Source organism: Polyergus mexicanus, unplaced genomic scaffold, assembly GCF_030449975.1.
Source record: "Polyergus mexicanus isolate NDT 795.1 unplaced genomic scaffold, iyPolMexi1.0 SCAF_6, whole genome shotgun sequence".
In the NCBI taxonomy this organism is placed as follows: domain Eukaryota; kingdom Metazoa; phylum Arthropoda; class Insecta; order Hymenoptera; family Formicidae; genus Polyergus; species Polyergus mexicanus.
The window spans coordinates 5,947,948-5,967,037 of record NW_027223326.1 but is presented as its reverse complement, the minus strand read 5'-3'; the positions used below and the strand labels follow the sequence as shown (position 1 = coordinate 5,967,037).

At 33.3% G+C, this 19,090-nt stretch overlaps 1 protein-coding gene across 11 annotated transcripts in view; it reads left to right on the top strand.

Annotated features, from left to right (window-relative positions):
• LOC138934376 (putative fatty acyl-CoA reductase CG5065) overlaps positions 1-17,800 on the top strand; it is a 54,940-nt gene extending 37,140 nt beyond the window's left edge. For 6 of the 11 annotated variants that reach the window (XM_070298040.1, XM_070298043.1, XM_070298046.1 and 3 more), the window contains 7 exons: positions 7,098-7,414; positions 7,736-7,983; positions 10,907-11,104; positions 14,938-15,124; positions 15,188-15,373; positions 15,484-15,744; positions 15,841-17,798. In XM_070298040.1, the coding sequence (XP_070154141.1) occupies positions 7,098-7,414; positions 7,736-7,983; positions 10,907-11,104; positions 14,938-15,124; positions 15,188-15,373; positions 15,484-15,744; positions 15,841-15,919 (1,476 nt within the window). In that variant the 3' untranslated portion in view covers positions 15,920-17,798. Of the gene's footprint in view, positions 1-7,097; positions 7,415-7,735; positions 7,984-10,906; positions 11,105-14,937; positions 15,125-15,187; positions 15,374-15,483; positions 15,745-15,840 lie in introns of all 11 variants that reach the window. The other 5 variants (XM_070298050.1, XM_070298049.1, XM_070298048.1 and 2 more) reach the window with 3 other exon arrangements.
• Positions 17,801-19,090: the final 1,290 nt, after the last annotated feature.

Here is a 19,090-nt window from a genome sequence, read left to right as displayed (position 1 = left end):
AAGCAGTGGTATCAACGCAGAGTACTCTATTTTTACATATCATCTTACTATTTTTATATTATGTTTTTATAGTTTATATATTTTTACATTACACACACACACACACACACACACACACACACACACACACACACAAACACACAAATTATTCAATAAAAATTATCATTATTATTATTAAGAGTTTCAATTATTTCTGCGTCTTCACTATATTTCTTACTTATTATTATTTAGAAAGTGTCAATTATTTCTGCGTCTCCATCATTCCCTTACGCTATCCATTTTCTACTCGCAAGCACCCAGGCGCTATCCTTCTCATATCCATACGCTATCCTTATCGCACAGTCTAGCAAACGTCTCGCGCTATCTCTCTCCAACGTGCATGTGATTACCATTAGCGCTATTCTTCTCCAACGTGCATGCGAAGCTGTTCAGAAGCCGTTTGATAGCTGTTCGATAGCTATTCGATAGTGGTTTATGCATGCGAAAGCCATCCTTCTCATACCTGTATGTTATCTTTTTCCTACTCGTGGATACCTCGCGCTATCTCTCTCTCTCTCTCTCTCTCTCTCTCTCTCTCTCTCTCTCTCTCTCTCTCTCTCTCTCTCTCTCTCTCTCTCTCTCTCTCTCTCTCTCTCTCTCTCTCTCTCTCTCTCTCTCTCTCTTTCTCTCTCTCTCTTTCTCTCTCTCTCTCTCTCTCTCTCTCTCTCTCTCTCTCACGTGCATGTGACGTCTTGTGCTATCCCTCCATACCCTTGCGAACACTATCTTTTTCCAGACCTATCGTCTCGCGGACGCGTGCGTTTTCTCTTCCTCGCGGTTCCCTCGCCTACCGATTTCGCCGCGGTTCCCCTCCCCTTCCGCGGACCCCTCGCCAACCGGTTGTGTCACGGTTCTTCCGCATTTAGATGTTACTAATACGTGCGCTGTAAAAAACATCAATTTTCAGTTACGGACGACTTTTAACATTTTTTATATCTATAATGGCTCAAAGATGGCTCGAAGATGGATCGAAACGTTTATATATTAAATTATTAATTTTAATCTTTAGATTTATTTTGCGTCCTCTATCTTACACACGGCTCCTATTAGCCCTCTATAATATTTTTGTTACTTAACATTGTGAGCCTTTAAAATTTTATTATAAAATATAAATGTTACATGTCTATAGACAATAATTTTTAATATATTTATTTTATTTGTATATAAGTAATTAATTTGTCATTTTATGTATTTAAAATTGTTTCGATAGTTGTTCAACAGCTGTTCAATAGCCGTTAAATAGCTGTTCGATAGCTGTTCAAAACTGTTCGATAGCTGTTCAAAGCTGTTCAATAGCTGTTCGATAGCCGTTCAATAGCCGTTCGATAGCTGTTTGATAGCTGTTCAAAGTGGTCCGATGTTTCTTCGATAGCCGTTCAATAGCTGTTCGATAGACGTTCGATAGCTGTTCGATAGCCGTTCAAAGCTGTTTGATAGTTATTCGATAACTGGTTGGAAAGCGGGAGATACTTGAATATCAGATTTCGCTTTTGGAATCTATACGAATTTTCTCTATTGCATAATACGATCAAGCATTCGTGGACCGTGAAAGCCACCTCTCAGCTGAACAAGCCGCGATACGTGATCTTTGCGGTGCAGACTGGCAGAAAAAATGCTGCGTCAAAAGATATTACTACATTTGACGACAGTAAATTGGCCAACGTTAAACTCTATCTAAACTCGGAATTTTATCCCTACGATAATTTGAATTTAGATTTCGATAAAAATAGATTCGCCCTTTTGTTCGATATGTATTCTCGTTTTTACAAATCTTATTACGGATGTGATAATAATGATGTGCTATTAAACATTTCAAAATTTTTACATTGCGGTCCTCTCGCGGTTATTGATTGCTCGCGACAAAACGAGTCTGTCAAAAATTCCACCGTGGACGTGAGATTAGAGTTTGAGTGCAAGGAGGATATACCGGCAAACATTACCGCCTATTGTCTCATCTTGCACGATCGCGTTGTCAAATATTGCCCATTGACTAACGTAGTTCGTAAAATTACCTAGATCAGCAAATATCCCCTCCAATGTCAAAAATATACAAAAATTGAAATTTTGACGATCAATAGCAGTCGTACATCATTTTTGCAATCGTACAGTAATATTATCAACATGATCGCGCCAACGTTTGTGGATCTGCAAGGATTCATTATCGGACGAAACTTTGTCGTGAAGGAAATAGCGATATTGAGAAATAGATTTGTTCTCTCTAACTACTTTTTTGCAAGCCCCGTACTATGGCATGCGCTTACAAAATCTGAGAGATGTCAAGCTTTATAGCTAATCAGACACCACTAATCTCCTATCGTATACGTTAAAGGACACGAGAATGGCTGACCGATATACTTGACGATAATGCGAGAAACGACGTTATTATCGAGATCTCGGATGCGGACTATGAAGATATCATTTTGTTAAATAAGCTAGATGTTACTAATACTATGCGCTGTGAAAAACATTTTAAAAATTTCGCTTTACAAAATGTATTTAAAATATTCAATTAGTGAACGAATCATCATAAGGATTCAACCAAACATTATTTAGAATAAACTATTGTTAAAATATATTTTTATTCTCTTTTATTCTTCCCTTTTCCTTTTCTTATCCCAGTATGCGAGTATTAAATTTCAGTGCGTGACATTAAATAGCGGCGTCAGGCACTTTATCAGGCTACAGATGTTACATTTCAGTACATGGATAGACTTTAAATATTTGAATGGCGTATAAATAATTGTTTTGTCGTTCAATAGTCGTTTATAGCCGTTCAATAGTCGTTCAAAGCCGTTCGATAGCCGTTCGATAGCTGTTCAAAACTGTTCGATAGTGTTTTACATATTATAATAATATATTATTTATAGTTAAAAAACTTTAGATAATTGTTCGTGCTTACTTTTGTCTTCTTATCAAGTGCAGAAGGTAAGCGTTCTTTGTAAGTGATATATCCCCTACTCTAAAATGTTCGAGACAATGTCTATCCCGTTGTGTCCGTCACAAAGTCTTGAGCAGTCTGTGAAGTTTGAATAAATAGTTCGAAAATGTCAATGTTTCGCCTTAATCAGGTAAGTAGTGTTCAGTGTTTTCGTGTGCGAGATTATGTATACTTATTAAATATTATGTTTCAGTTCGTGCAAATAGATGTCATTTACCGCCGATACGGTGGATCCGTGGAGAACTGCGGTGGGCGCACGTCAATTTGTGGGGTGATACTCGCGAAGCCCGAGATGCATGCGAGTATGCATGCGTGCACCTATCGCAGTTCGAGAACATTTTTTTGCGAACTCTTTTCGGCCTCGAATCATATGAAGAAGAGGAGAATTGGGAACCGGAGGAAGAAATGTTAGAGGAGGAGGATGATGATTGGGAGGAGGAGGAAGGATGGGAGAAGGATTGGGAGGAAGAGCTTGCGGCCCCAGGAGGATAATGTAAGTATCAATTTTTAAAAATTTTATAATATTAACAAATAGATTTATTAATAAGACCTGTATTTTTATGTTTCAGATGGAGCGCCGCCATATTATATATATATATATATATATATATATATATATATATATATATATATATACATATATTTTATATTTCTGTATTTTTATATTTTTAATATTATTATATTTTTATTTTATTATTTTTATTATCTTTATTTCATTACTATTTTTTATTATTATTATTTTATATTTTATATTTTACACACACACACACACACACATTTATATTATACACATTTTTAAAATAAACATTATTATTATATATAAAAAAAAATATTGGTTATTTCTGCGCCTCCTTTCCTCTTCCTACTCCAGCATACCTCACGCTATCTTTCTTTCTCTCTTTCTCTGGCGGACGTCATCCTTTTCCCACGCTAATGCGGACACTATCCTCCTCCTACATACGTGCATGCCTCGCGCTATCTCTTTCACACTGCCTTACGAACGCCGTATCTCGCATCATCCTTGTGCATGTCTCGCGCTATCTGTCTCTCTCTCTCTCTCTCTCTCTCTCTCTCTCTCTCTCTCTCTCTCTCTCTCTCTCTTTCTTTCTCCAACATGTATGTGGACGCTATCTCTCCAACGTGTATGCGAATGCCATCCTTTTCCCACGTGCATGCAATATCATTAGCGCTATTCCTCTTCCACGCATTGGAGACGCTTCGGGCTATCCCTTTCGCATCTATTCGCGGACGCCCCGCGCTATCTCTCTCGCACCTATTTGCGGACGCTTCGCGCTATCTCTCTCGCACCTACTCGGCTTCGCCGTGGTCCCCTTTTTCCCCGCGGACCCCTCGACTACCGGTTTTGCCGTTCTACTCTTCCTCGACGCGGATCCCTCGCCTACCTGTCCCGCCGCGATCCCCCTCGCCCCTCTCCGCGGTCCCCCTCGCCCCTCTCCGCGGTCCCCCTCGCCCCTCTCTGCAGACCCCTCGCCTACCGGTTTCGCCGCGGTTCCCCGCGTGACGTCATACCCCCCGCGCCGGTTTCTCTTCGCCCTTAACCCCCCCCCCCCCCTCCTCAGAGGACCATGGCTTAGAACCGATCTTATTATTCTAGTTAAAATATTTAGTTTTTGATAATTTTACCGTGATATTTTTATGTACAGAATAATGAGAGAAATTAATTAGTATAAAAACATAATCGTTTTCAAGAAAATTATTTACAATGTATTTTTTAAACAATTATTTGTGTTTTTTTGTACTAATTGATTTGTCTCATTATTCTGTACATAAAATATTACGGTAAGATTATCGAAAATTGAATATTTTACGAAATATTTTATTTTTTATATCAAAATAAGTCAGATTAAAATATAAAATAACTGAAAAAGTACTTAATGAAAAAATACTTTATTATAGTGTTTTGGAAAGTTCTCGAGGTAAGCTACAAGAATATGTAATGAAAAATAGGGAATTCCATTTAAAGAATTCAAAGTGATTTTGATATGACCTTGATGGTGTTATTCAAGGTCATACTAATATTATTATATAATGCACCACTTAGAGCTCTACAACTTTGGCACGAAATATTTTTCATGAAAATGCGTTGTTTCCTCAAAAAATTGCTGATACGGGCGCTCTGTTACACCCTGTGTGTGTATTATAAAATAAAAATGTTGGCGGTGAAGGGATTTAACTTTCCCCTCCCCTTCCTTTCTTTTTCTCTCTTTCCCTTTTTCTCCTTTTATGATAAAGTAAAACTATAAAATACTTTTTTTTAATTTGACGCGAGCAAAATAGATTATTTACTATGATTATTTACTACGTTTTAATACGTATTTGTGGTAGATTTACTTACAAAGAATATAAACACAAATACAGCGTATTGAAAGTAATATTATGATTACTATGTATTGAACACATATTCCACCAAATATATTCCTTTTTGAATGTACATGGTGTCAGATAATTACGTTCTATTCGTTAAACTTATTTTGTTAATAACTTTTTAATAAATAATGATCAACAGCGAAAATCTTTTGAAAATTACTCAGAGCCATGTCCTTGATAACATATATTAATTGAAATCGGTGAAATCGCTCCTAATATGCATAATTGCCAAATTTTCTTATTATTAATAATACGAAACATATCTACTATATAAAACTAAAAATATGTGCACATTCTGTTATTTTTATACTTTTTCTTCAGTTGTTTTAATAATTTAGCGATTGCCATGCGCATGATCGTCTTTGTTATTATAAGAAATCGTTGAAATGTCACATGTCTGTAGATGAGTAGCATTTCGGTAAGACGTTTTTTCCTTTCTCGCTACGATCGACGTATCTCGTTGCTGAATTATCGTGGTACTAAAATCGTGGTAATAAAACATATATAAAACCGCCGAAAAAACATGTCAAAGCCGTTATCATCTCAATTGATTATTATGATTCATCACGACGAAAAAAAAAAAATATTGACAAGAATTAAAAAGGTGTATTAAAAAAATCGCATGCATACTTTGTAAATTATATATAGGGAAATTCAAAAAATGGTGAATGTTCGGATTAACTTACACCTCACGGATCATTTTCACTTTTATATATATTGTAAAGGATATATTCCTAAGTAACACACATCATTGCAAAGTGAATGCGAGGACGGGGGAAGGGCGAAACTCTTCTTCCTGCACTCCCACTTCCAAAAAAATTAACCTAACCTAAACCAATTCTTATTTTTTTAATAAAAATTAGGTTTGGCTTTAGTTAGTTTTTGTGTGGGGATGCACGGGGAGAGGCAAAGCCTCTTCCCCGCCTACGCATTTACATTAATACTTAAATATACAACTAATATAAAATTCATATTTGGAGAAGTTCAAATTATCGTACAATTTAATATTTGATCTTATCGTACAATTTAATTGTTAATAATTTTTTAATAAACCACGACCAACGATTAAAACCTCTTGGATGTTACTTAGAGTCACCTTAATAACATATGTCAAAGTCAAGGTCATCCGTGAGACTGCCCATTTTATGTATAATGCCAAATTAAGTTCTTTTGAAATAGAGTACTGATTCAAATATATTTGCTACTTGATTAAAATAACTAATTCCTCTTTGTAAATATTTAAATAAATAATTTTTATAAATTAAAGAAATTTTTGGGGGATTTAATATATTTTTTTTTCAGTGTACATTATTGAATGCACAAAAATCTTGACGCGCACGCGTGTATAGCAGGTTATCTCTTTTCTAGTTTTTTCATAAATTAGTTTTACTACATTCGTATTATTCAGATTAACATTTCTTATAAACGTAATAGTATCCGCGCATTAAATTATAATGCAATATCGATTCTGACTGTACTTAACTTCCTCTATAGAAGGGACGGTTTAAATATTGTATTTCAGCTGTGCCTGTGGCGTGATTACACTTGAAGTGTCGAACACATCAAAACGTACAACGGTACAAGGTCGCGATTGTTACCGTTCTCGCGATTATTTCCCGTAATTATTATCTATAAAGTTATGTCTGTTAATACATACGAACAAAATATCGCGCTACGAATACTTTTCTCTATGCATATTTCTTACAAAAAACTATTCTTTCTTCTGTCGCAGGTTTTTGATAGAATACGATTGGAATTTCCCGGTACCTTAAATAAAATCTTTCCTGTGAAGGGCGATGTGGGCATGCCGGAGCTGGGTCTACAGCCCGAAGACAAGGATATGTTAATACAACGAGTTAACATTGTTTTTCATAGCGCGGCCACTGTACGTTTTAATGAGCCATTGAAAGTAGCCGTAAATCTAAACACAAGGGGCACAGATCGTATGATAGATTTGTGCAGGCGTATGACAAACCTTATTAGTGTCATTCACGTTAGTACGGCCTACAGTAACGCCGATCGACGAGAAATTGAGGAATCGATATATACGTAAGCAATTATACATAAAAAAATACAAACATTTCACAAGTAAAAGTCTTTGAAGATCTTCAATCTAACTATATCTTGTCGCGAAGATACTCTGCATTTCTCACGGAATTGCATTAGATTATTTATTTGTTTTTATATATTTTGTATATTTTTATATATTGTTTCTGCATATTTTTTTTATACGCGACACAAACCAGATTCTACAAAATTATGTTCACTTTTCGACACAATAATAAAAATAATTTTCAGCACAATAATAAACATGTATTTAACAACTTTAGAAAAATACTCTTATAATGATACATTTTGCTAATGTTACAGCACAGAGATAAAACCGTACACAGTAATTGATATATGCGAAAATTTAGACGATGAGACGATAGGAATAATAGAGAAAAGGCTGATTGGTAATCATCCAAATACCTACACATTGACCAAAGGTCTAGCAGAACAAATTGTATTGTCCAAGGGAAGCGGTCTACCAATCGCGATCGTAAGACCGAGTATAGTCTGCGCTGCGTATCAAGAACCATTTCCAGGCTGGGTAGATAATGTTTGCGGTATTACAGGTATAATCTATATTAAAATAAATTTTATTGAAATTTTGATGGCCATGCTGCTCGGGAAAAAAAGTCGATATATAATCGAATATAAATATATATAATCATATACAAAATATGTGTCCGTACATGTGTGTATGCTCTCCCTCCCTCCTTCCTCCCCCTCTCTCCCCTCCCACCTCTCCGTCTCGTATAATCTCTATTCTACAAGAAAAAAATAAGAATAATTAAAAATTAACTAAAAAAATAATTTTAATATAAATTTATATGTGTAATTGTATATAAGGATTTTTTTCTTATTTCTTTAAATTCCACTCCTTTAAAAAAAAAAGTAATTACGCAAAAATTATTTTCCTAATTATTTTTTATTTGTCCTTCTTATTATTTTTTCTGTACATATGGACAGAGATTAAAAGAAAGGAAACATAAATATATTTTATTATATTTATATTTGATTATATAAGTTTTTTTGGTGAATATACATAATAGATCACATCTTACCGATTTCATTGCCACTTGGATATGTTATAGGAGAGGTTGTTCTGAGTAATTCTCCACAAAATCAAATGGTGAACGGTATTAGTTTAGGAGATATAACATAAATCATAGTTTGATAATATCTTAATAGATATATTTTTCCTTAGATTTTATGTGAAATGATATTAGGAAGAGTGAAGTTTGTGTACGCCGTACTAATCTGTTTGTCACCTTCTAACTAGAAGAAGTTTTGTTTACATCATTTAAAGAAGAGAGGCTCTTCCCTCCCCTGTCCATGCATTTACTTAAATACTTAAATGTACAACTAATATAAAATTCATACTTGGAGAAGTTCAAATTATTACATATAATACTTATTCTTATTGTACAATTTAATTGTTAATAACTTTTCAATAAACAACGAGCGATGGATAAAACTTCTTGGATGTTACTTAGGCTCGTGTGGGATTGCTGATCCCCCATCGGGCGCCTCCCCAGGTGGCGAATTGGGGAATGTTCGCCGGCTTGCCGGAGGGTATCGGGAAAATAAAATATCCAGGGTGGACCAAAATCAACAACATGGAGAGCAATGAAGAAAACAATCGTAGGAAATAATACCACAGGTGGCAGCTCAAGTAATTATTTGGAAAATTCACAGAAGTAGATCCTATGGATTCTGAGGGGGACCAAACAATGCTTACCAACTTTCATCTTAAAAACAATCCGCCGGACGAGACGGAAATTCATAAGAAAAGATGCGAGCTTTTTACTGAAAAAAATCACAAACTGCTCAACAGAATTAAATCCCTAGAGGATAGTTTGGCTATCTTCGAGAAAGATATATCCTATAACACAGATGCGGGGGAATTTATATCTTCACAAAAGAAAGTAATAATTCTCCAAAATCACCGTAGCTAGATGATTAAGTCAAGAAAGAATAAAAAGAGGAAAGTCAATAACTTTCCAGAGAAAGACAACTCTCCTCCAAATACTAATCTTCCTCTACAACAACTGCAGCTAACTAAATTTAAATCTAAAAATCATAATAAAGAAGCTGCTCCTCCACCAACTTATATCAGTAGGCTAAATGATATTAATAAAATCACTGAAGAACTGTGGAAAATGGAATTTAAAGAAAAAATTACTGCTCTACCTAACCTAACCCACAGATATTGAGATCAACTGCCTTAATGGAGAAGAATATCGTACAATTACTAAAATGTTATACGAAAAAATAAAATTAGGAAACAAATTAGAATGGCATACCTTTGCCGATAAAAACTCCCGTCCGTTTAGAGAAGGCAAGAGAACTTGACCCTTTTACTGACCCTACTGCCATTGTTGATGACTTCAAAATCCTATCAGCAGTCAATATTCTCAGGATTGAGTACAAAAAAAAATTAAATAATGAAAAAAAGATGACTAAATCCCAAACCAAACTCAGACTTCTTATGCTCACTTTTGAAAATTCTGAGTCAATAAACAAAATATATAATATCAAAATCATTACTTTTCAAATCGTCAAAATTGAAGCAATTCGTAAAAATTCAAATAAAATTGTTCAATGTAAAAATTGTCAAGGCTTTAATCACGTTCGCAATAGCTATCATAGGAGAATCCGCTGTGTCAAGTGCGCTGGGGAATATCTCTCTGAGGTATGCCCCAAATCCAAAGATTCTAAACTGTCTGTGCCAACTGCGAGGAAGCACACACTGCTAATTACAAAGGATATAGTATCACTCAAGAACTACAAAAACATAGAAATGAAATTACCAATGGCAGGAAAATGATTTATATTCAATCTAAACGAATAGTGGAAGAAAAGCAGTTTGAATTAAAGGAAAAACTAACTGAGGAAAATCAAGCTACCCTGGTTAAAAAAGATGGAGTCATTTATGCGGATAGTGTTAAACAGGATCCTAGGATCCATCTATCATGTATTTCTTGAATTGAAAGGAAAATTACAAAAATTATTGGAACTCTGGAAAGTTTTATTAGTCGCCTGGATCAGCAGGATAAGTTTTACAAAAGGAAGTTTGACATGATAAACAGTCAACTAGCTACAAGTAGAAATAAAAATGACGGGTTCAATTAAGATTGCAACCTGGAATGCAAATGGTCTACGTCAACGTAAAAATGAACTAGAGGTTTCCCTGGAAATTCAAAAAATTGACATTTGTCTAATTTCCGAGACCCATTTTACGAGGGAATCCAATTTTAATCTACATGGATTTAAGATATATTACTCCATTCACCCATCCAATAAAGCTAGGAATGGTGCTGCTGTTATAATTCGAACCAATATAAAACACTATGAAGAATCTAAAACATCTTTAGAAAATATTCAAGCCTGCACCGTTTATGTTCAAACACAACCTATCATTATATGCTGTTTATAGTCCACCCAAGCATAATATTACGCAAGACGAATATACGGAATTTTTGCTCTCCTTAGGAAACATCTTCATTGTGGGAGGAGATTTTAATACAAAGCACACATACTGGTGCAATAGATCTAATTCAATCAAAGGCAAAGGACTCCTCCATGCGGGCAAATCAGTAAAATGCGAGTTTTTCTCCAGTGGCAGCCTTAGTTACTGGCCCACCGATTCAAATAAACATCTTGATATTATTGATTTCTTCGTCACTAAAGGTTTGTTAGCAAATTATATTGAGATCGAGACGTCTCGATATCAGCTCTGATCACACCCCAATTATCCTGACACTTAGCGATACTTTTATATCCAAGACTCCATCATCATTCACTAAAACTGACTGGAAGGATGGTTCGAACTATCTTGAAAAATACATTGTGCTTAACATTCCACTTAAAACTCATGACCAGTTGGAAAAAGAAGTAAAATCGTTTACCGAACTACTACAACTGGCAAGAACCAACACTTTAATAACCAAACAACCTATGTCTACAACGAACTTCTCTATCGAAATAAAAGAATTGATAAAAGATAAAAGAAAAGTACGCAGGAACTAGCAGAGAACTCGAGACCCTGATCAAAAGAGTCTTTAATAAGATAAATCAAAAGTTAAAAAGACTTCTATATAAAACCAGAAATCAAGGAATAGTTAAATATCTTCAGGGACTAACAGCTGACGTGGATATAAATTACTCTCTTTGGAAAGCAACTAAGCGCATTAGAAGACTAATCATTAATTTGCCATCCATTAGGAAACAAGATGGTTTATGGGTCAAAAGTAGCCAAGAAAAAGCAGACCTCCATCCTGATCATCTTGAAAATGTTTTTCAACCGTATGATTTTCATACAGATGTTCCAGATCTGGTTATCGAGGAATCACGAAAAACCACTTCTATCAAACATGTCTCTCCTAAAGAGATCCGAAAAGAGATAAGTTGTTTAAAATTTAAAAAGCTGCTGGATATGATTCCATCACGGTCCAAGTATTAAAAAATTTGCCTGATAAAGGAATTATGAAGCTGACTCACTTATTTAATGCGTCTATTCGTTTAAGATATTTTCCCAAACAGTGGAAGATTGCTGAAATTATTACTATCCCCAAACCTGGTAAATCTCTAAATGAGATTACTTCTTACAGACCAATCTCACTTTTTCTACTTACAGCCAAAGTATATGAAAAACTTATTATTAAAAGACTGAAACTGATTGTGAATTCTAATCACCTTCTTCCTGATCATCAATTTGGATTCAGAGATAAACATTCGACTATTGACCAGGTTCATGACTGATAAAATTGAAGTGGCGCTGGAGGACAAAAAAGTTTGCTCCGCTGTATTGCTCGATCTGTATTGCTCTATCTCAGACATTCGATAAAATTTGGCACGAGAGACTAGTATTCAAGCTTAATGACAAAATGCTGTCGAGATCTTTTAGCGAATTGCTGATATCCTATCTACAAGACCGCAGCTTTAAAGTGAGAAGTGATGATATATATTCCGAATACCGGAAAATTGCGGCAAATATTCCTCAAGGCAGCGTATTAGGGCCCATTTTGTATCTTCTCTACACTGCTGACATTCCAAAACTTCCAGAAGTCGTGGCAACCTATGCAGACGACACAGCGGTTCTCGCTATTAATATCAACTCAAATATAGCAACCAAAAACTACAGAGTACTATAAATCAGATTGTAGATTGGACTCTTAGATGGAGAATAAAATTAAACGAAGACAAATTCCAACACATAAATTTTAAAAGCTGCGTTGAAAAGCGCACATTAAAATCAAACGGAATCAATTGTGTAAACTGCGCTCTAAAATGGAATGGATGATCAGAAGGAACTCTAATTTATCAGCACAATAAACTTCTACTCTATAAACTAATCCTCAAGCCGATGTGGACTTATGGCATTCAGCTTTGGGGATGCAGTGCAGACTCAAATGTAAAAATTATTCAAACTTTTCAAAATAAGATTCTTAGAGATATAATTGAGGCACTGTGATACTATCGGGACCTGGATATTCATCATGATCTACGTATAAATATTATTGTAGAAAAAAGAAAGTTAGCAGCTAATAGACATAATCTACGTCTTGCCAACTATACCAACCGATTGGCTGCACTCCTCCTTCATCCTGAGTTTAGGTTCAGATGTCTGAAGAGGGTAAAATCTACTGACTTAATGAGCCAAAGTGCAAACGAGCAATAAGTTTACCCCTTTTTAAATCCACCTGAGCTGATGGACTCTTTCTTAAATAACTTTTTGTGACCTTAATAAAAGGTCACAAAAAAACTTACTAGTAACCCCCCTTATATAAAAAATATATTGTAAAACAATCTTTATTTTCATTGACTGGTTCAATTGTCCGCTAGCTTGCTAGCTTCCAAAAAAAAAAAAAAAAAAAAACGTTACTCAGGGTCATGATCTTGATAACATATGTCATAATCAAGATCATTGGGGTGAGTTCCTTATAATATGTTTACCGTTTTATGAACAAAAACTATTACAACACAGACGATATAAAAATTAAATGGAAGGCAGCATTGGTTTAGGAATATATGTATAACAAAAAAGAAAGATTGGGTTAGGTTAAAGCTTTTTGGGATGAGAGTGCAGAGAGGAAGGGACTTCGCCTCTCTCCCGCCAATACTTAAAAGTCGTAGACAGACTTTTTCAATGAAGAAGCAACAGATTCTTACAGTGCAAGCTTTACTGTACGACGAAACTTTACTGTCAAACTTTAATTTGTCATATCTCCTAAACCAAGACCATCTCCCACTTGACTTTTCGGGAAGTTACTCAGAAAAAATAATCTCTATAATGTACCTAAATGGGGATAAAATTGGTGAAGTGTAACCTATTATTTAGTATATTTTTCCAAGACTAAATTGCTTTATACCATAGAAAGTTATTAGAGATGAAAAAAAAGACACGCTAATATACAGGGTGCCATTTTAATCAATACACGCAAATATTTCATAAAATAAGCAAGACGAAAAAAAATGTTTTATACAAAAGTTGTAGAGTTCAGAGGGGGACACTGGGGATGAAAATATGGACTTGGCTCTGAGTGACCTTTTCAAGGCCAAGTCAATGTGATCAAGGTTTTCTTAAAACTCCCCATTTTTTATTGCATATTCTTGTAGCTTATCTCGAGAGCTTTTCAAAACACTATAATAAAGTATTTTTTTATTAAGTACTTTTTGAGTTATTTTATATTTTAATCTGACATTTTGATATAAAAAATAAAATATCTCGTAAAATATTTAATTTTCGATAATTTTACCGTAATACTTTTATGTACAGAATAATGAGACAAATCAATTAGTAAAAAAATATAATTTATAAAAATTTTTTATAAAAACAATTTATAAAAAAATAATTGTTTTTAAGAAAAAGTATGTAATTATTTACAATATATTTTTTTAAACAATCATTTGTTTTTTTCTTTACATTAATTGATTTGTCTCATTATTCTGTACGATAAGATTATTGAAAACTAAATATTTTACGAGATATTTTATTTTTTTATATCAAAATATATCAGATTAAGATATAAAATAACTCAAAAAGTACTTAATGAAAAAACACATTGTTATAATGTTTTGAAAAACTCTCGAGATAAGCTACAAGAATATACAATAAAAAATGGGGTTTCATTTAAGAAAACATCGATCACATTGACTTAGCCTTAAAAAGGTTACTTAAGGTCAAGTCCATATTTTCATCATGTGTTCCCCTCTGAATCCTACAACTTTTAAAACATTTTTTTTCATCTTGTTTACTTTCGAGATATTTGCGTGTATTGATTAAAATGACTCTCCCTGTATATAATTAACCTAACCTAACTACTTTCTTCCACTAATGACCGTAACATTAACTCAACGGAAGAATTTTATTAAATATAACGAGTTATATTATATAATAAAAAATAAGAGTATATTAAAAATTTAAATTGCATGAGAACAAGCGTTTTTAATGAATTAATTTTCTTCTATATTAATATCAATTATATAGATGCTTACACACATTATATCCCATTATTTGATAGGTATAATGACGGAGATAGGTAGAGGTACTATTAGGAGCATCGTGTGTAACGCAAATTTAATAGTAGATGTTGTACCTGTCGACTTTGTTGTCGATACCTTAATATGCGCTTCTTGGTATAACGCTATGCAACGTACCGATACAATAAGAATTTACAATTGCACCAGCAGTGCACTGCATCCGATCACGTGAGTATTTGTGGGAAACTGAAACAAACATAGTGAAACAATAAAAAAAAATGATTTTTGTAGATGGCGCGAATTTGGACATCTTACGAGAAAGCACGCCATAGAGTCCCCGTCGAAATATGTAATGTGGTACCCAGATTTTACATTTAGGACAAACAAATTTATTCATGCTATTATGGTAGCTATGCTGCACTTCTTACCTGCGTTTATCATAGATCTTATATTAAGGGTCCGAGGTTACAAACCTATGTAAGTGCCCTTCCTCCCCTCCCTCCCTCTCTCTCTCTCTCTCTCTCTCTCTCTAGAAAAAAACAAAAATTTTATTTATGATAATGTTTCGACGCATCATTTTTTTTCAGAATGATGAAAATTACCAAACGCTTCGAGCGCGCTGCTAAAACCGGAGAGTTCTTCGCGATAAACGAGTGGAAGTTCTGTGCTGATAACATGACGAAACTAGTGAAATTCGTAAAAGCGTCGGGGCATTGTAACGACTTCAATGTAGATATCAAAAGCTTGGATTGGGACACATATTTGCATCAATACATGTTAGGAATTAGAAAATATATTTTAAAAGACAATCCAGATACTTTAAATAATGCCCGTAGTCGTTTATTAAGGTAAGTCTTCCAATTTTATATATTCTTAATTATATTTTCATGTTTGCAAGATATATGCTGAGCAAGAAAAATAAGTCGATCATTAATGTATTACAGATTGTACTGGATGCATAAATTAACTAAAATATTCAGTATATTCGTGTTATTAGGAATGATCAAATGCGCCAATCGGTGATACCATCAAGAAACTATACGAAAACTTTTGAATCGTACTTCATGCGATTTTAGAGACACCACAAAAACATTACGGAGAGAAATATTTTAGGAAAGGGATATATAACTTCGAAATACTAAACTGTTGTTAAGTACTAATATACTAATTAAATCAGATATTAATGAGAAAGAGAGAGGGGGGATAGAGTAATTTATAAAATATAATTTTGAAAAATGTGAATGCAAGATTACTGTAAATATTAGAACTTTTGTTTAAAACAGTTTCTCACATATCTGTTACATTTTCCACGGTACTTACTAAGTTAGCTTCGTAGAGCTATATGACTTAATCGACCTAATCTACGATTAGCACATACAAACAAAATGTGTTTCTTATTTTGAGCTATTTTATCAAGATATACAGAGAGTCCACCAGGTCAAAGATGGAAATTTGCAAACATTTCCTTGTATTATATAAATTCACGTCAATTTCTTTTATCGATATAATTATCATGTTACAACATCGTAGTGATGAATGATAGTAAAATAATATGTATATTATTTTGAACAATACATAGATACAAAATTATTAATTAATGTGTCAAGAAAATAAGTTGTAATTTCTACATTAATCATTGTATATTTTGTATGTTATTCAAATTATTATGATTGTGAATTCTTTCTCGCTTCGAGTTTTGTAATTTTAAAATATGAAGGTCTGGAATCATACTCGAGCGCTCTCAGACCAATTATATTCGGCGTATATTGTTTCACACACGGTATATGTAAACTAAATTTTTTACATGGTATATAACCGAATATGAATAACCGAAATTTTTTAATATACGATATCGTACTCGCAAAGACTGACTTTAATTATATATTTTAAAAATAATAAAAAACACACACATATACACATACATATAGGGGACCTATACTGTATTGCCTTATTAATAATTATCAATATCAAAATGAAATTATTTTTGCTAATTCAAATACTCATAATCATATGATTAAACAATTATCATCAAATCAATAAATTTTATCGCACACCACACGCTTACAGGAACAAATAGATTTATTAAAAAGAATTTTTAAAACAAAATATCTCTTAGACATTCGTGTTGTCTGGTTAATTAATTCCTTTTGTGAAACTAAACTAACTAAAGGGACTATAGGCGGCTGTGATATAAATGATCACGCGCAAGAGCTTGTTACAGTTTTCGCGCGCGTGTATTAATTATATTATTAACAAAATTAATCCGTACACGAGGATAAAATCTCTTTAAAAATTCGTAAAATTGTATGTATATCTGTAATATGGTGAATAAAATAGTAAACATATATTTATGTATATATAATACACACATACACACACATATACACATTATGTGAATAAAAATAATATGATTGTATTACATTGTTAGACAAAATCATTATTGAATGAAATTCAACATACACTTTATCCGCTTAATTATTTATAAAATATGACAGCTTAGAAATAATGTTACGAGGTTTGATTTTTACTATTCTTAAGATAAATACAAGCACTTACTGCATATCAAGCATATTCCTGAATGTAAGTTTTTAAACACCTAAATTGCTTTTTTCGCGCGTAACAAATTTATTGTCTAAATATACTTCGACAAACTAATGAGATACATTATTATTGAGTGATATCATGACTATGTTTTTACATAAATGTATATTGTACACTTTTACCATGATCAAACTTGTACAAGTAATGACATAATGTTGTACAAGTAATAACATAATGTTGTAATGACATAAACGATGTTTGTAATTAATATTTGACTTCTTCGATCATAAATATTCATATATATATTATCAAAAATTTAAAATATGTTGTCAATAAAGAACTTGGCTCAAGACACATAAGAAATCCACCATTTGTTTCTGCTTCCCCTGAAAAAAAAAAAACTAGAAAGATGTGAGTCCCTTCTAACAACTTCAAGAGCTTAAAAATTCTGACAACTTTTGTTTGACTCTATCGAATTAGACAATACCCATACGGCACATGATATACAATATAGTATATGTATATATATATACATATTAACACTGTAATTAGTCTTATTTTTGCTGTCAAAAAATGTCAGGAAATGAAATGTTTATTAAACGTGTCTAAAAGAGGCCATCTAACTACATGCGAAAGTCGACCTATCTTATACGTATCGAATAGATATCAATTATACATTATACATCTATTCGACTTCACGTTTCTCTCTGAGTAGTAGACACTGGTAATGCGATCAAAATATTTTATTAATATATTTATAATATACCAAGAAATATTTTCAGTATATATTGAATAGGCTTCTAGGGTAGACATAGAAACGTTCTCAAAATGTCATAGTACGTATTCCGAATATTAATGGGATATACACAATATACGTTTGCGATATACTGCGTACATGCTCAGGATCTACCTGTGCTGTGTAGCTAATAGCTTTTAATCTACGCTTTGAATCTTCCAGTATCTCTATACCGATATCCTCTATTTTCCTCTTTAAAAACTAAGAATAAAATTACTCTTCAAAGATCATTACTGATAACAGACGATCTGATGACAAACATTATGATATCATCTGCCAAATTAAATCCAAATTGTATCCAAAAAAAGCTCCTTGCCAAAATCTTAGAATTTTGCAATTTCGGACAATTTTCCCTCTATCAACTCACAAAATTTCTACAAGTCAATCTTTTTTGCATTAACTGCAAAATCTAGTCCTTTAAATTCTTGTATAGAAATAGAGACCCCAATGAAATTATCGATTCGTATTCGTGACTCTATTCTAAACATAACGAGCTTTTTTCCAAAGTTCTTGCAATCGCGAGTTCTAACAAAAAGTACCTTTTACTTTTAACGGCCATCAACAAACAGTTCTTTTTAAATACTTTCCGTATGCATTTAAAGCCTTCTATAAATATTCTGCGTAAAAGCTCCTCTCCAATTCCATATTTTTTAGGAAAACTCCCAAGATTAATTGCAAAGTTCTGCTGATGCAAGTATTTTTCTTTTATTTCAATCTTATCCGTGGCAAATCTAAAAGTGGTCAATAAAAAAGATTTATAATACTTTTTATTCCAACCCACTTATCGAAAGCAAAGATTGAATCGATATTTAAATAATTCTTTAACTTAATACGCAATGCCACATAAATGATTTTAT